General features: G+C 42.6%; 1 protein-coding gene across 1 annotated transcript in view; it reads right to left on the bottom strand.

The window, feature by feature from the left end:
- PCDH15 (protocadherin related 15) overlaps positions 1 to 14,550 on the bottom strand; it is a 2,701,201-nt gene that overhangs the window by 951,172 nt on the left and 1,735,479 nt on the right. The window contains exon 15 of the mRNA XM_086921939.1: positions 14,096 to 14,228. Within this exon, the coding sequence (XP_086778065.1) occupies positions 14,096 to 14,228 (133 nt within the window). The remainder of the gene's footprint in view (positions 1 to 14,095; positions 14,229 to 14,550) is intronic.

Here is a 14,550-nt window from a genome sequence, read left to right as displayed (position 1 = left end):
GTGCTCGCTGTAGCATGAGGAGTCAGGTTCACGACGCTTCGAGTTGTCGCTTTATGTGTGCTGCAAGGTCTTAGCTGTGAATACCCCAAAACTTCATGATTTATTCCTTTCCTCAAGGAGGAGCTAAACGGATGCCATGCCAAGGGCCCAGGAATGGGAAGCACCTTTAGGGGATCAGGAACTCACTCCAACAGAAGCCAGCAGAGCTCAGACAGGTCAAGTTGCAGGTCCAGACAGATTAACTGGGCAGTTGCAGGGAACCCTCTGAAGCTTGTTGTGTCCTTGTAGATTAGAACAGTAGGTCAGTCTGCTGACCCCTGGAGTCACTAAAGACTCGTATGAAGGGTGCAGGGCCAGTATTTCTTTTCAGACAGCAGGGCGGGCCTTGATCAGCAGGGCAGTACTTCCTCTGAAGTATCTACAGGCCCAGAAGTGTACTGAAGAGTGGACCTGACGGTCCTGTTTTTAATACCTGGTGCCCATTTTGATGTGGGAGAAGCTTCTGGAATTTTCCCCTTAAAGAGGTGACTGGAATTTCTTGTCTTCATGCTTTGGTCCCATTCTGTCTGGGGTCACAAATAGCTAGTGTGACATCCTTTGTGTGTGAGCTGAGGCAGTGCCTTTTAAGTGCAAGTGTAGTAGGTGACAGGTCTGCCCCCATCCTGCCAGAGATGGCCCATCCTGCAAACACCCAGACCCTCTAGAGCCCATCCTGCAAACTACAGCTAGTCATGTGGCCCAGAAAACAGGTTGCAGGCACCAAATTGTTAGGAGGGTAAAATGGCAACTTTTGAAAAAGTAGCATTTTCAGATCTGTAATTTATAATCCAATTTTAACATTAAAGAAGGTTTTAAGTTACAATTCCTCAGACACCAAACATGACTTTCCTACTTGCTTCCAAAGTAATGTAACACAATGTTATCCTATGGGAGTGGTAGGAGTTGCAATAATGAAAACAAATTCAGCTTTTTCATGACCATTGTAGAGTCTTCCCAGCCGGTTGTACTTGCCACACATGTAGCTTAGTAATACACACCTTTATTCCTCTGTGAGTAACTGCAGACTCAACATTCCAAAGCAGCCTTCATTGCAATACACTCTATTTATTACATCATAGCTCTAGTAAATTCATCAGGAGCCACATTTACAAAAAGATACACACATATATATTTACATATCTTCAATGAATCTCTTTGGTGCTGTAGCTTCGAACTCAACACTCAAAAGCAGCCTTCACTGCAATGCACTCTAATAATTACATCATAGCTCTGTAGAAATCCTCATGAGCCATAAGAACTACATCATTGTTAATTTGCAATACACTACAACCATGACATGTAAAACTTAGAAGTACCTGTCCAACTTTTTGAATACACTGCACCCAGCCCTACAGGATATTTAGGGTCTGCTCTGGGGTTGATATATATGTAGGGGCATAGCTTCACATGTGGTGTTTGGCGTGTTACACAACCTTAATAAATGTATTTTGTGATAAATAGTTGCATACAGGTGCCTTTAGTCACTTACGTTGAGGTGTCTGTCATATTTCACCTGGAATTTTTACACATACAGACAAAAATACACACACTTTCTCTCCCCCTTTCTGTTTGGAAAGACTTAAAAATTTTTGGTTATTTCAGAAAATAATGTGTTTTTCTCACTTAGTACCCCTACCAATCCACTTTCCTCTCCCTGTACACTGCCCATTAAGCAGCTCTCAGGCTTGCTGCTTCTCGTATAGGGCCCGATGTAGGTTATAGGGAAATACTGATTCCTAAATACCGAATTTTAATGATTCGGTATTTAGAAATCGGTATTTCAGATGTAGGTAAGAATTCGGTAAAAAATACCGAATACTTAATATTGGTTATTACCGAATCGGTAAATGAGATTCCCCCTTCCTGCACATAAACAATCTTTTTAAAAAATGACACTTTGTGAATTCCATGTGTTCTGCATTAAGCATAGAACCTTTGATATCTTTACAAACCGATCAACCTGTATGTACCATTCCACTAGGTTTTCTCTCAATTTGGAAAATCATTTGTGAATGACACAAGATCAGTCCTGCTCCAAGGTCTGTGGACTGAACCTTCACCAGGCACTTCTCTCATTGGAATCATGTGTATATCCTCATCCTCCTCTTCAGTTCCAAATGGAGGCAGCTCAAATCTGACTTTTGGTTCCTTTTTCTTTACACATCTGCCTTCCCATCTAACCAGCTCACTCCATTATCAAAAATAAGCAATTCATTCTTTTATCTGTAATTTAATTTCTGGTGGTTAGAGAGATCATGGTCATTAAAGCTTAAACAGTAACTTTTCTATAAGGCTTTAGAATTCTGCAAGTCAATTTCTTATCTATGAGGCAACTCAGACAATGTTTCATGAGTCGGAGCTGCACGTCTAGTAATGTCTTTAAACATGAACAAATGCTCATCATCTTAGTAAGCATTTAATTGGGACATGTCATGATTTCTAAGTATCATTTCATCTAATTCTAATTTCAGTTTGGCCAGATGTACTGTCTTTTCCCTTTCTGGGATTCACACTACCAGTCTGGGTAGCTATACCTTTGAATCAATCATCGAGTTCTCGGGCAGTAAGACCAGGTTGTTCTACCAGAGTATGAAGAATTATCTCTCTGATAAAAAAAACATGATTTGCATCAGGTGGTGAGTTCAAAAGAGACATGTCAGAACTTGGCAAAACTATAGGCTTCTCTTTCCTGGGGGTAATGTTATTAACACTGGGAAGCACATTCCTGTTGGGCTTGAAAAAGGGTGGCGATCTTTGAGAAAAACCTTCTATTTGGATCAAACTCTGTCTGATTTAATGTAGGCTCTGCACTTCCAGCACATGGACTATTCCCTTGTGTCAGGACTAAAAGATTTTGATGAATTGGTCTTGATGTCAAACCCACCAGATTTCTTTTTTTATATATATATATATGATTGCTCCACAGCAGCATAAAAACAAAACAATACAGCTTGTTAGCATAGCAATTTCACAAATTCAAGTATGGTCACAAAAAGCACCTCAGATTCTCAAACCAATCTTACGTTTTTTTGCCCCCAGAAAATAAACTACATTCTAAATTAAAAAGATAATACATTTTAGCCCGACATAGCTCAAATGTAGAGCGTTCCATTTGAAGCCAATTGGAGGCAACACAAGGCCGAGCAATTATCATTGCAATAAAAATAAGATAACAATATTCATACAATGGAGTACCTTTATCAGTTTCAGCCCCATCCCTAATAACAATATTGCAGGTGTGATCCTCAACGGCCTCCCAATAATTATAAACATGCATAAATCTAGACAGTTTACAACAACTAAAGAAAATGTGCAGGCTATCAGCATTATCTCCCTGACACCGGAAACATTTTCCATGATAGCTTCCCCCTCATTTAAACATATGAGCAGTGGTATAGTATTAATCAAAAACAGTTTTAAAAAATTGCACTTTCAAATTAGCTGACAATAGCACGAGCCGAGATCTGGCAATAGCATTCTCAATAGATATGTTAGGTTCATCCAGAATTTTACACCATTTAGCATTATGTTTCTCTAAATCATCTGCTCTATATGATAATAAAATATCATACAACACCCCAATTTTATCCTGCCGCCTTACAGCCTCTACAAATGAATTGGGTGCAACCATAACATTTCTCCATGATAAATAATCCCGGATTTAAAGAAATTAGAAAAATTGAAGATTAGACAAATTATAACATATCACTAATTCTTCAAAAGACATGAGTGACCCTCCCCTTGGCAAAGAAATCCCCAATTGTTATAATACCTTTGTTCCTCGATGAGTGAGCTATATTATCACAAAAGATGGGAGGAAGAATCTTCACAGCATTCATAGGTGTATAGTATGATCATTTCTCCAGTAAGCATAGTTTTTGTATTCTCTTCCATACTTTGAAGGCTTCTTCAACAAATTTACATCTTGTTCGCTTAAAATAAATACCATCAATTTCTTTAAATAAGCCTTGTCGGGCCTCAGATCCAAACAAGATCTCAAAAATCGAAGGGGCCTCTGCTTTACTAACCATTCCTTCCTGTGTCAATAGTATCCGCATTTTCAACAAAATACATACATAAAAATATAAAGTAAAATCTGGTATAGCTAAGTCACCTCACTCCACCAGTAGCTTCATAAATCTAATGGCTCTTCTTGATTTGCCAGGAGCCCAAATAAACTTTGAACACAAAGATTGAAGATGTTGCAACTGAGCACCTGTTACCTCCAAGGAAACTGATCTGAATATATATAGGACCTTTGGTAAAATATTCATTTTAATGAAGTTACTTCTACTGACTAGAGTAAGCTGTAGTCGTCCCCAGTTATCAAGTGAGTCCTTAACAATCGTATTCCAATTGGCGTCAACCACCTCTGACATTGATGTCCTAATTTTAATGCTAAAGTAAGTCAACTCTTTAAACACTCTATTATCCTGCAAAACAATGTTGTCTGAGCAAAGGATTTGTGTTTTAGTTACATTAAGTTTGTAACCGGACACCTGGCCAAACAGTCTTGCTAATTGCTCAATCTCTTGAAGTGCATCAGCCAATGTCACTGCAAAGCGAAACAAAAGGGGATGATGGCGGAGCGTTTGAGCAAATCAAACACTCACCCCCAGTCAACTGATCTGGGTTTAATCCATCACCATTCTTTAGCTCACTCAGCCACCCCAGTTCAGACATGGCCATATGCAAATCAGTCTGACCCTGTGCCTCATGGGAACAGTCCAGCCCGGGCTACCAAGCCATGTCTTACGTGGACCTGAAACAAGTATCCTGGGACCGGTTTCGGATTCATAATCCTCATCAGCCAGGCTATCTTGAATCCAGTGGCCAAGTCAGTAAGGGACTCACGTCTGAACATACCCTGCCAACTTAGGGCGAACAAAGTGAAACAAAATGGGATGATGGACGGAGCGTTTGAGCAAATCAAACATTCACCCCTGTCACTGCAATGTCATCCGAGTAAGCGAAAACGGAGAATGGGGTGTCATATACATAAAAAGGCTTAATACAGGGGTTGCTGCCCAGCTGCTCAACAAACGGATTAATATATAAGGCAAACAAAAGTGTCGAGCAAGGGCAGACTTGCCTGGTACCTCTAGTGATTTTAACATATCCTGATATCCATGGCACTAATTCTACCAATTGGTGAAGTATATAGTATCTGCAAAGCAGTCATAAATCCCTGTCCAAAACCAATACGACGCAACAGTTACCATAAATACTCCCACTCGACCCGATCGAATGCTTTCTCCGCATCCAATTAAATTAGCCCTAAATCTCTATTTTCAATATTGGCAACATCAAAAAGTGTGACCACTTTATTTACATGTGTAGTGGTCCCTCGGGATGGTATGAACCTATGTTGGTTTTTAGAGACTAATGAGCTAAAAACCTTGGATAAACGATTGGCCAATATCTTAGAATATATTTTGCTATCCCAGTTTAATAACGAAATCGGACAATAAGATCCAACTAGTTCTTGGGCTTTACCCTTTTTACAAAAAAACACTATAGTGGCTTCTGCCTATGACTTTGGAGCATAACCCTTCTGTGCAGCCCGAAAAGTATTCAACATTTCGTCCTAATGAAAGCGCATTTTATAAATCCTCGCCGGCATCTTGTCTGGCCCAGCCGCTTTTCCTAAGGCAAAACTTTCAACGGCCATCTCTAATTCTGCCATTGTAATTGGACTTTCCAGTTTTTTCGACTCAGGAGGATCTTATTCCCTGCTCCACGAATACGCTATTGTCCACCCCGCCCCTTCCTGTTCTGTATACAATTCAATTTAAAACTGACAAATAATAGACAGTATCTGCTGTGGATCCTGACAAGATTGGCCAATTTTTATCCTTCAGAGAGGTGATAGAACGAGAAGATTCTTTCACGCGTAGCTGTAAAGCCAGACATCTGCCAAATGTTTCCCCGTACTCATGATTTTGCCTTTTGTAGAATAAATAGTCTTTGGCCCTCTCAATATTCCATAAACTCTGGATTTTAGCCTGTGCTCCCGCAACAGAGTTTTCTAGCTCCAAAATATTATTACCTGGCTGTGTAATCCCAAGGTTAAGTTGCCCTACTGCCTCTCTCAAAGCGGCATACAGAGCCAGTAGTGCTAATTTAATTTTCCTTTGCTGATAAAGTCCGAAACTAAATACTTCACCCCAAAAACAAGCTTTAAACGTATCCCAAATAATTGCACTATGGGCAGACTTCCTATTATTGTCAAAAAAGTCCTTCATCCAACAAATCATATGCTCTCCAAACTCATCATTAAAACATAATTTCCGATCAAAAGAGAAAGTCTGAGGTGAGACCTTCTGACCTAATGCACTCACTTCCAAAACAATTGGGGCATGGTCAGACGAAATCCTGGGATATATTTGAACTGAGGCTCTAGGCTTGGGATCCACCTGACCAGCTCTAAGACGAATATTAAAGGGAAACCTGTGGTTGCGTTCAATCTCTCGGACCCAGTCCCACCTGGTCAACTAAGGAAATGCTTTTTTAAACAAATCAATAATAAATCTACGTGGGTCCTGTCCTTCCTTCCCCTCGGGGATCTGAAGTATTCTTAAGTTATTTCGTCGCGCCCAGTTTTCTAAATCCACCATCTTCCATTGAGTGCCCTCCCTAGTAGCCTGTAGCACTCAGTAGCGCCCTTTTTTTGGGTGAGTTCCTCCTCCAGATTAGACATTCTTGATTCAGCCTCATTGATCCTGGCGATAAAGTCAACATGAGATTTTTCAATGCGCCTAACCGAGGTCTGTATTTGCGACACAAATTTTGCACTCTTTGGCTCTCTTCTCGAGTTTCATCCTGGTGGGACATAATGGATCGATAAATTAAAGTTAGGGATATTTTTCTCTGTCAGCGTTGATTTGCTCCTTTACTGTGTCATCTTTATTTGTATTTGTATTAGTATTCAATTCCAATTTTTTTCCGTACAGTATAAGGGTGATTTTCAGCAAACTCCCCTGACTCTTCCAAGAACAGACTGCTGTGATCACTACAGTCTGCTATACTCAATTGTGTCGTATTTTTTGTAGCCAAATCCTCACAGAACGACATAGATTGCTCAGAAAGCGAATAAGAGTCCCCCGATTTTGCATCAGGTATTTGTAATTGCTCAAGACCCAGGCAGGTTGTCGGGACATTAGAGTATTGAATCTCCCCTTCAGCCCCCGAAACCCTGTCTCCATATCCTCTAATACCATCCACGGCCCCATCCAAATCTTCCAAAGAAGGCGGATTGTTATTAGAAAAGCTAACAGGTGCACTAAGTGGAGGCCCCAAACATCCTCAATTATTATCCTCTGTGGGTAGTGGATTTGTAATTACATTCACATTTATCGCACTCAGGAGCCCCCGTCAGTTGAATCTGCCAAGTCAGCTACTCCTTCCAGTGAAAATTCAGCTTTTTTTGCCGTCCGCTGGTCCTTGGCTGCAGCGAAAAGTGCTGGTATATTTTCCCAATCATGCCTCCCTTAGCGCTTACAGCAGCAGCATCGCCATTCTTGCCAAATCCGCAGCATTGCTCGGGTTGACATCTCTCACCTGAGCGTCTTCTGCAACCTTCTCCGAGCTCCCAGTTTCTTGACCGCGGGGTCTCCCTCACATGCCCTTCTGTGGCATCTCCTGGATCCGATCCTATCAGTATTCTTTGGCGGTAACGCCCACCAACTACGCCGATACCGGTTCAGCCTCGCAGCTACGCTGAGCATGTCTCCAACATCAAACGCTGGCACAGCAGTGCTCTCAAAGGTCCGTGAAACAAAGTGTTGATTTTCAGTCTACAATCTTGCAAAGGAGCTTCTGAGGCATTCCGGCAATATAAGCAGCAGCAGAAAACAATGTGTGAGCGATTAAGAAAACTGTCTCGCTACTCCTCAAAGATGATTACCGCGAGGTCCAGCAGGAGCGATTAGCTACGCGTCGGCAGCAGCAGGCGCAATCTTGCCTATGAACCCACCAGATTTCTACCTGAGTACTCATCCCAGTAGGAACAAAGTATGTGTATTATTTCCTGCCACTCCAAGTTTATATAGAGGATCTACAGGACCAATTGTGAGAGGAACAGTCAGTGAATCTTGGGCATTTAAAGCAGTTTAATTTAGAGGGATTTTCATACCTTAACCCCATACTATCAAATTAGAATGTGCATCTACTTGTGATGTATGCACATCTAAATTCTCACTCCTCCAGTTTGGGTCACATGTATGGGAGTTGCATTGTTTAATAATAATTTGGTTATAAAATACTCATTTGAATCACTATCACTGTCCTCAGCTACATTTTCTTTATCATCTGCCTCTTTCTTGTTTTTCTTAGTGCAGGGTATAATCTAGCTCCCTCGATCATATCAGTTCGGAAAGTGTTCTACTCTGCATTCCATTTAGCATCCGCACAAGTGCATATGGCTTTCTTGATCCATCCTTCAAATTTCTCTCTCTACCTTAGGTGAACTGTAAGTTCCCAGGTTTTAAGTGTTTCGTGTTTTGTATGTCTTGGAGGTGGTTTTATGTCATAAAACGTCCTCCTTAAATGTTCAATAATTCTCAAATTAAAGTGCCATAATGTGGAAACGTTAAAGAACCATATTTCACAGTGATATTTTGTCAGTGTTCAACCAAATACACGTATGAAGTCCTACATCTATTGCCATATGATGACCTAGCATACCCTCAGGTGGTGCCTCTGCCCCCTTTCTACCCAGCACAATCACACCCCCTCTCATTAGAATTTGGAGTGTGTTAAAGAATTTAATTTCTGATCAAAGTAAGCAAAATTTACAAATAGCTTTTCTTTTAAACCAGGAAATGACCTGAATTGCGTCAGAGGTGTAGCACTGGGGGGGTTGACGGACCAGTGCTTGTGGCTCTGGGCATGATCCAGGCATATGAAGGTGGGAAGAAGAGAAGTGAAGACGTGCAGGAGAACAGGTAAGGAGCAGAGGCAAGAGGGGGAATGGGTGAAGGCCTCTGGGAGCTTCGGAAGAGTTGAATGAAGGGGGACAGAGGAGATGGCAAAATATGATGAAGCAGAAAGGAGTAAAGAGGCATGAGAGAAGGCAAAAAGAGGCAAAAGCTTAGAAAAAAACAGGGAAGCAAAGAGGCAAGAGTGGAAGGCAAAAAGGGGCACAAATAGGCAAAAGCCAGAAAAGATGATAAGGACAAAAAGGCACAAGTAAAAGGCAAAAACAGGCCAAAAAATAAAATAGATTGATGAAGCACGAGTGAGAGGGGAAGAGCAAGAGAAGTTAGCGATAGAGAGAGGAGTTCAGAATCAGTGGCACATAGATGGGTTTGAATGGGCCTTGACTGGTAGGAGGACCACTCCAGGTAAGTGGGGAGTTGTGGCTGGGCACCTGCACAATGGGGTCGCACTGCTGCTGCCATTAAGTGGGTCCAGGGAGCAATGATATGTCAAGATGGAATAATATAAGTAGTAACACAAAATAGGTTGGCAATAGGTTGCAATAGTCAAGAGTGAAATGGGAAGCACCCATTGCTCCCCATTTGGGCCTTAGTACTTGGTGTTAGTGCCTTGGTGCTGGGAAGATATACTTCATGATAAATATGTTCACATCGTTCCGCCTACTTGCGACTTTCAATTTGAAATCCATACAGGAGACGGTCATTTTTTTCTAGAGGTATGTCCTCACCCATATATGATAACTAGCAGCCCGTCCCGACCTTGTCCGGGAGCAATCAGGCTTCAGGGCCCCCGCCCGCCCCGGCCCCCGCCCGCCCGACATTGTCCATGGGTCACCCGGAGTAGCAGCCCGTCCCGACCTTGGCTTCAGGGCCCCCGCCCACCTCGACATTGTCCGTGGGTCCCCCGGAGCCTTACCTCATCTGCCGCACTTCCCCGCGCTCCTGAGTTCACCGGTCCGCCGCTCCCCGCTGCTCCTCCCCTCTCCTCCCCGCCTGTCCGCCGCTCCTCTCCGCTCCTCCCAGCCTGTCCGCCGCTCCTCACCGCTCCTCCCCGCCTGTCCGCCGCTCCTCCCCGCGCTCATGTCCGCCGCTCCTCCCCGCGCTCATGTCCGCCGCTCCTCCTCGCGCTCCTGGACGTTGCTCCTCCCCGCGCTCCTGATGTCAGCAAGCACGTCGCGGCCGGCGCTACTTCCATGGGACTACTTTTTTTTTCTCTTAAATCTTTTAAATAACGTATATTTTTGGTAATTTATATAGCCTATGTCCATCTGCACACCCTGACAATTTCAACGATGTATCGGGTGTGTGGATTGGCGCTGTGGTTCCTGAGTTTATCCACCTAAAAGGTTCAAAGTTCTTCCTTTATAATAGTAGTATAGATTTCCACGCCAGTATTCTTTGAAATCTTGCTTCCCCTTCCTCTGTTTTCTACCTCATTTAGTAGGACATTTGCCTCTATTAGTTAAATAATCACTGCTAATGCCTGTTCCAGACTACAGGCCATAAGTTTGAATCTTACCAAGGCCAACGCAACCTTCCATCCTTCCGAGGACAGTCAACTGAGAACCATCAACTCTGTGAAAAGAAGAACTCATTGATAACAGCACTTTAAAATGACAAAATGGTGGTATGGATAGCTAAATAAAAATAAGTTGGCATTATTTTCTCTTCCACAATCTCCTGTAAGGGTTTGAGCAGATTCTCCACGGGCCCTCAACTCAGTGCCATATATAATAATGCTTGGGGAATGAGCGACTGTCACTACCAGTGTACCAAAAATTCTTCAAAGGGTGGCCCCGTGCAGCCCAAAGACTAATGCCGATCTCGATATCGATATGGGAGACTCGTGTACCATATCACATTCTGTAGGGGGGGCAATCATTTTGCACTACGCCACTGGCTTTCCTCTCAGTGTAATTGTGTTGTGGGCTAATCTCCCATCACTGCTCAGTGGTCTGAGAAGATTAGTCCTTCCTGCTCAGTTGCAGCAGGGGGGAGAGCAACAGCTGTGACTGCATGTTAGAGTCTGTGGTTTGCAGTATAACCCCCACACACAGAAAAGTGACAGGAAAGAGCGGTAACACCTCTGCTGCTACAGATGGGCATTATGAAGATCACACAGTGCTAAAGTGTACACCTGGACAGTGAATTTCGACCATGAAAATGTTTTCTTCACCCCGACTGCTGCTGGTAATCAAAATGTCCGGGGAGCAAGTGGGACATAAATGTTCATACATTTAAAATCCGCACAGCTGCATGAGGGGTACTAATTCATTAGGCCCAGGGCAGAACCAGTTAATTATAATCTGGGTTAATTGAACTGTGTGGCGGGGACGATCATGCCTCAGAGTTGACTTCATTTGATGGCAAGAAAAGGCAAACTATGCAACATAATGCATCGCATTTTGTGATAGTATTACTTCGTTATTACAATTCTTAACACTGTCTGTGCGTCGGTTTTACTTCATTAATAAAAGTTTAACACCCTGATATAGCAATATTCAAGAGAAAGGTGACCAGTCAAACATTGTGAGGGGCCTTCCATTGCACTGCAACTTGTAACCACACTTTTAGTCACTGTTGATCAGTGTGAGCTACAAACAAAACATATTTTTGTTAAAGTCTTCAGATTATGCAGCAGTTGATGGATAATGTGGCAAATGTGGCAAACAACACGAAAATAGCATGAGTGCAGTGACCATGATTATAAGCACTTGCACAGGAAGACTCTCCTCAGACCCTCCAAAACGCGAAAAGAGGTGTGCAAAGGGAGGCCTAGCTACGAACCTTACCCGAGTTTTGGAAAAAGAACAGCGAAGCACGTCTTTTCCTAGAAGCAAAACTCATGTGCTCTACTCCCATTCTTGTAGTGATGGGTCAGGTAAGAGCAATGAGTGGTTAGATGACTGGATCTACAAATCATTAATGTCTCCTACACATTTCTTCTTGCGCCATGGTGCGGCATACATTCAAACGGAGCTCCCGGTCTCTGCAGGAACCAACAACACGTCATTAATAATTACGGCGCAGAGGCACAGCAGAGGCATAGCACTGATGTCAGCACGCACGTTGCGGCCGGCGCTACTTCTATGGGACTACTTTTTTTTTTCTCGTAAATTTTTTAAATAACGTATATTTTTTACATTTATATAGCCTATGTCCATCTGCACACCCTGACAATTTCAACGATGTATCGGGTGTGTGGATTGGCGCTGTGGTTCCCGAGTTTACCCGCCTCAAAGTTTCAAAGTTCTTCCTTTATAATAGTAGTATAGATTTACGCTAACTCAGAAGACTGAAGAGAGACCTATCTTTGGAGAAAAAAACTATACATTCCAAGATAGAGGGATACATATGATATGGTGAAAATTCAGTGAAAATAAGTGGACAGGAAAGGGACATGCAATAACTGACTAGTAGAAGTTTGTTGACCACAGAAAAACTGCAGAGAGAGATGATTAAAAATCTTAATGAGAACAGCTGAGATAAGGGAAATAGCTGTTAAACTGTTCAATGACATTCAAAATGGAACAGCAGATATCTTCACGGCTATCCGTTTGGAATTGCTTTGGTGTGTAAAAAAAATTGGAGAGTGAAACAGAGAATCAAAGGGCAGAATGTGATGAAAAGAAGCAGATAATAAAATGGAGGCAACATGTTAAAAAAATGAACAAAGATATCCATGTTCAGTATATACTCACAAAACACAAAACCCTGCATCCCAAACGTAACCCCCTCTTCAACCATAGTCACCCCACAAAAAATCCAAAGGGTTCTTTCAAAGGTTCTGAAATTGTTCCCTTATTTCCCTTAATTCTGTTTGCTGCTCTTTATGGTAACACGTGGAGTAATAATGGTACACTTGAACTACAATTAACATGTGCTTCAAGGTAAGTGAAGAAAATGTAAACGATACATTGTTACATGCATGAGAGATGAACATGAACAAAACGCAAACACATAACAAGGACATTGTATAGTTTCTACATGTTGAACTTTTGAAACCTATAGTTTCCTCTCCACCAGTGTCAAACACTGTGCTTGGTGATTCTAGATTATTAGTTGTTATTTGGTGGTCTATCACTTATGGCAGTGCACGATTATTTGAAGGCAAAAGACACACTATAGAACAATCAATTCAGTTAAGGTGCATTGATGTTCTAGTTCATTCAATAATTCTCATATATATATACTAGCAGCCCGTCCCGATGTTGTCTGGGTATAAAAAAGAATGTCAGGCTCTGCATTTAATAATGACGGTGCCAACGTTCAGCGTGTATGGCCTCACAGTGTTCCAAAGCGGCACTGCGATGCTGTGCTGTGCTGATGCAGATGCTGTGCGAGTCTGCAATCCCCCCCAATGACACAGTGCGGAAACACGCCTTACCCGTTTTGGCCTGCACAATGTTCCCGGGTGCTTCTGTACGCGATGCTGTGTGTGTCCCGAATTTACCCCAATGACACAGTGTGCACATGCGCCTCATCCTTCTTGGCCTGCACAATGTGCCCAGAAGCACTGAGACGTCATTACCATCTACGTGATACGGCGCTATCCGCACACACCATGGGACACTCTGCCCACGTCATAGGACGCTATTCTCACACCCCTGCACAGACGCTATTAGATACGACGCTATCCGCACACACCATTGGACGATCTGCCCACGTCATAGGACGCTATTCTCACACCCCTGCACAGACGCTATTCCCTGCCCAGGCGCTATTCCCACGCTGCAGGCGGCGTATGCTCCTCAGAGCCGGTGCTACTTCCAGCGGACTACTTTGTCCCACAACGTGCTTTGTCCCTTGCAAAGTATATGTTGCGCTGGTGTATAGCCTATGTCCATCTGCTTTGCCTCACCTTTCCAATGCTGCATGCGGTGTCCCGGTTGGCGCTGTGGTTCCTGAGCTTACCGGCCTCAAAGGTTTGGGCTCTCTCTTTATAATAGTAGTATAGATATACAACTACTCCAATAACAGTGCACCATGAGCCGGTTAGCAAACATTTTGTTTTCAGAGCAGGTAACCCAAAGTTTTTTCTTCTCCTTTCCCAAACCAGCAATAGATCTTTACACACTGCACATGAATACTCTAGGAAAACAGAACAGCTATAGTACCTGAAGATTTAAGAGAACAGCTCCAATCCGCATTGCTTCGCTAAGTTCCAAGTTGTACATTGACTGTGGAAAGCGAGGAGGGCTCTGGTTATTTGGGGGTAGCACCTCAATGTAAACAGTGGTAATGGAACTCCTGAAAAGAAAAGAAAAAAGAAAATTATCCTTGTAGGCTATTTTAAATACCAGATTCATCAAACTAAAATCGGCTCGCAAAGGGCCAGATTCTGAGAATCTGGACCTTTGTGAGCGGTATTTTTGCATTTGGGATTCATCATCTCAAATGCAAAAATTGCAATTCTAGAAATCGCTAAATTGCGATGAATTGCATTTAAGGAATCTCAATTTGAGATTCCTTAAATGCAATTCATGAACCATTTTAAAATTGCGAATTCGCAATCTGGTAAATACAAAAACTGGTAAATAGCAAAAACTTTGAAAAATGCACTAAAGTGCAT

The sequence above is a fragment of the Lissotriton vulgaris genome, chromosome 5 (genome assembly GCF_964263255.1).
Source record: "Lissotriton vulgaris chromosome 5, aLisVul1.2, whole genome shotgun sequence".
Taxonomy (NCBI): domain Eukaryota; kingdom Metazoa; phylum Chordata; class Amphibia; order Caudata; family Salamandridae; genus Lissotriton; species Lissotriton vulgaris.
This window is presented reverse-complemented; position numbering and strand designations above follow the sequence as displayed.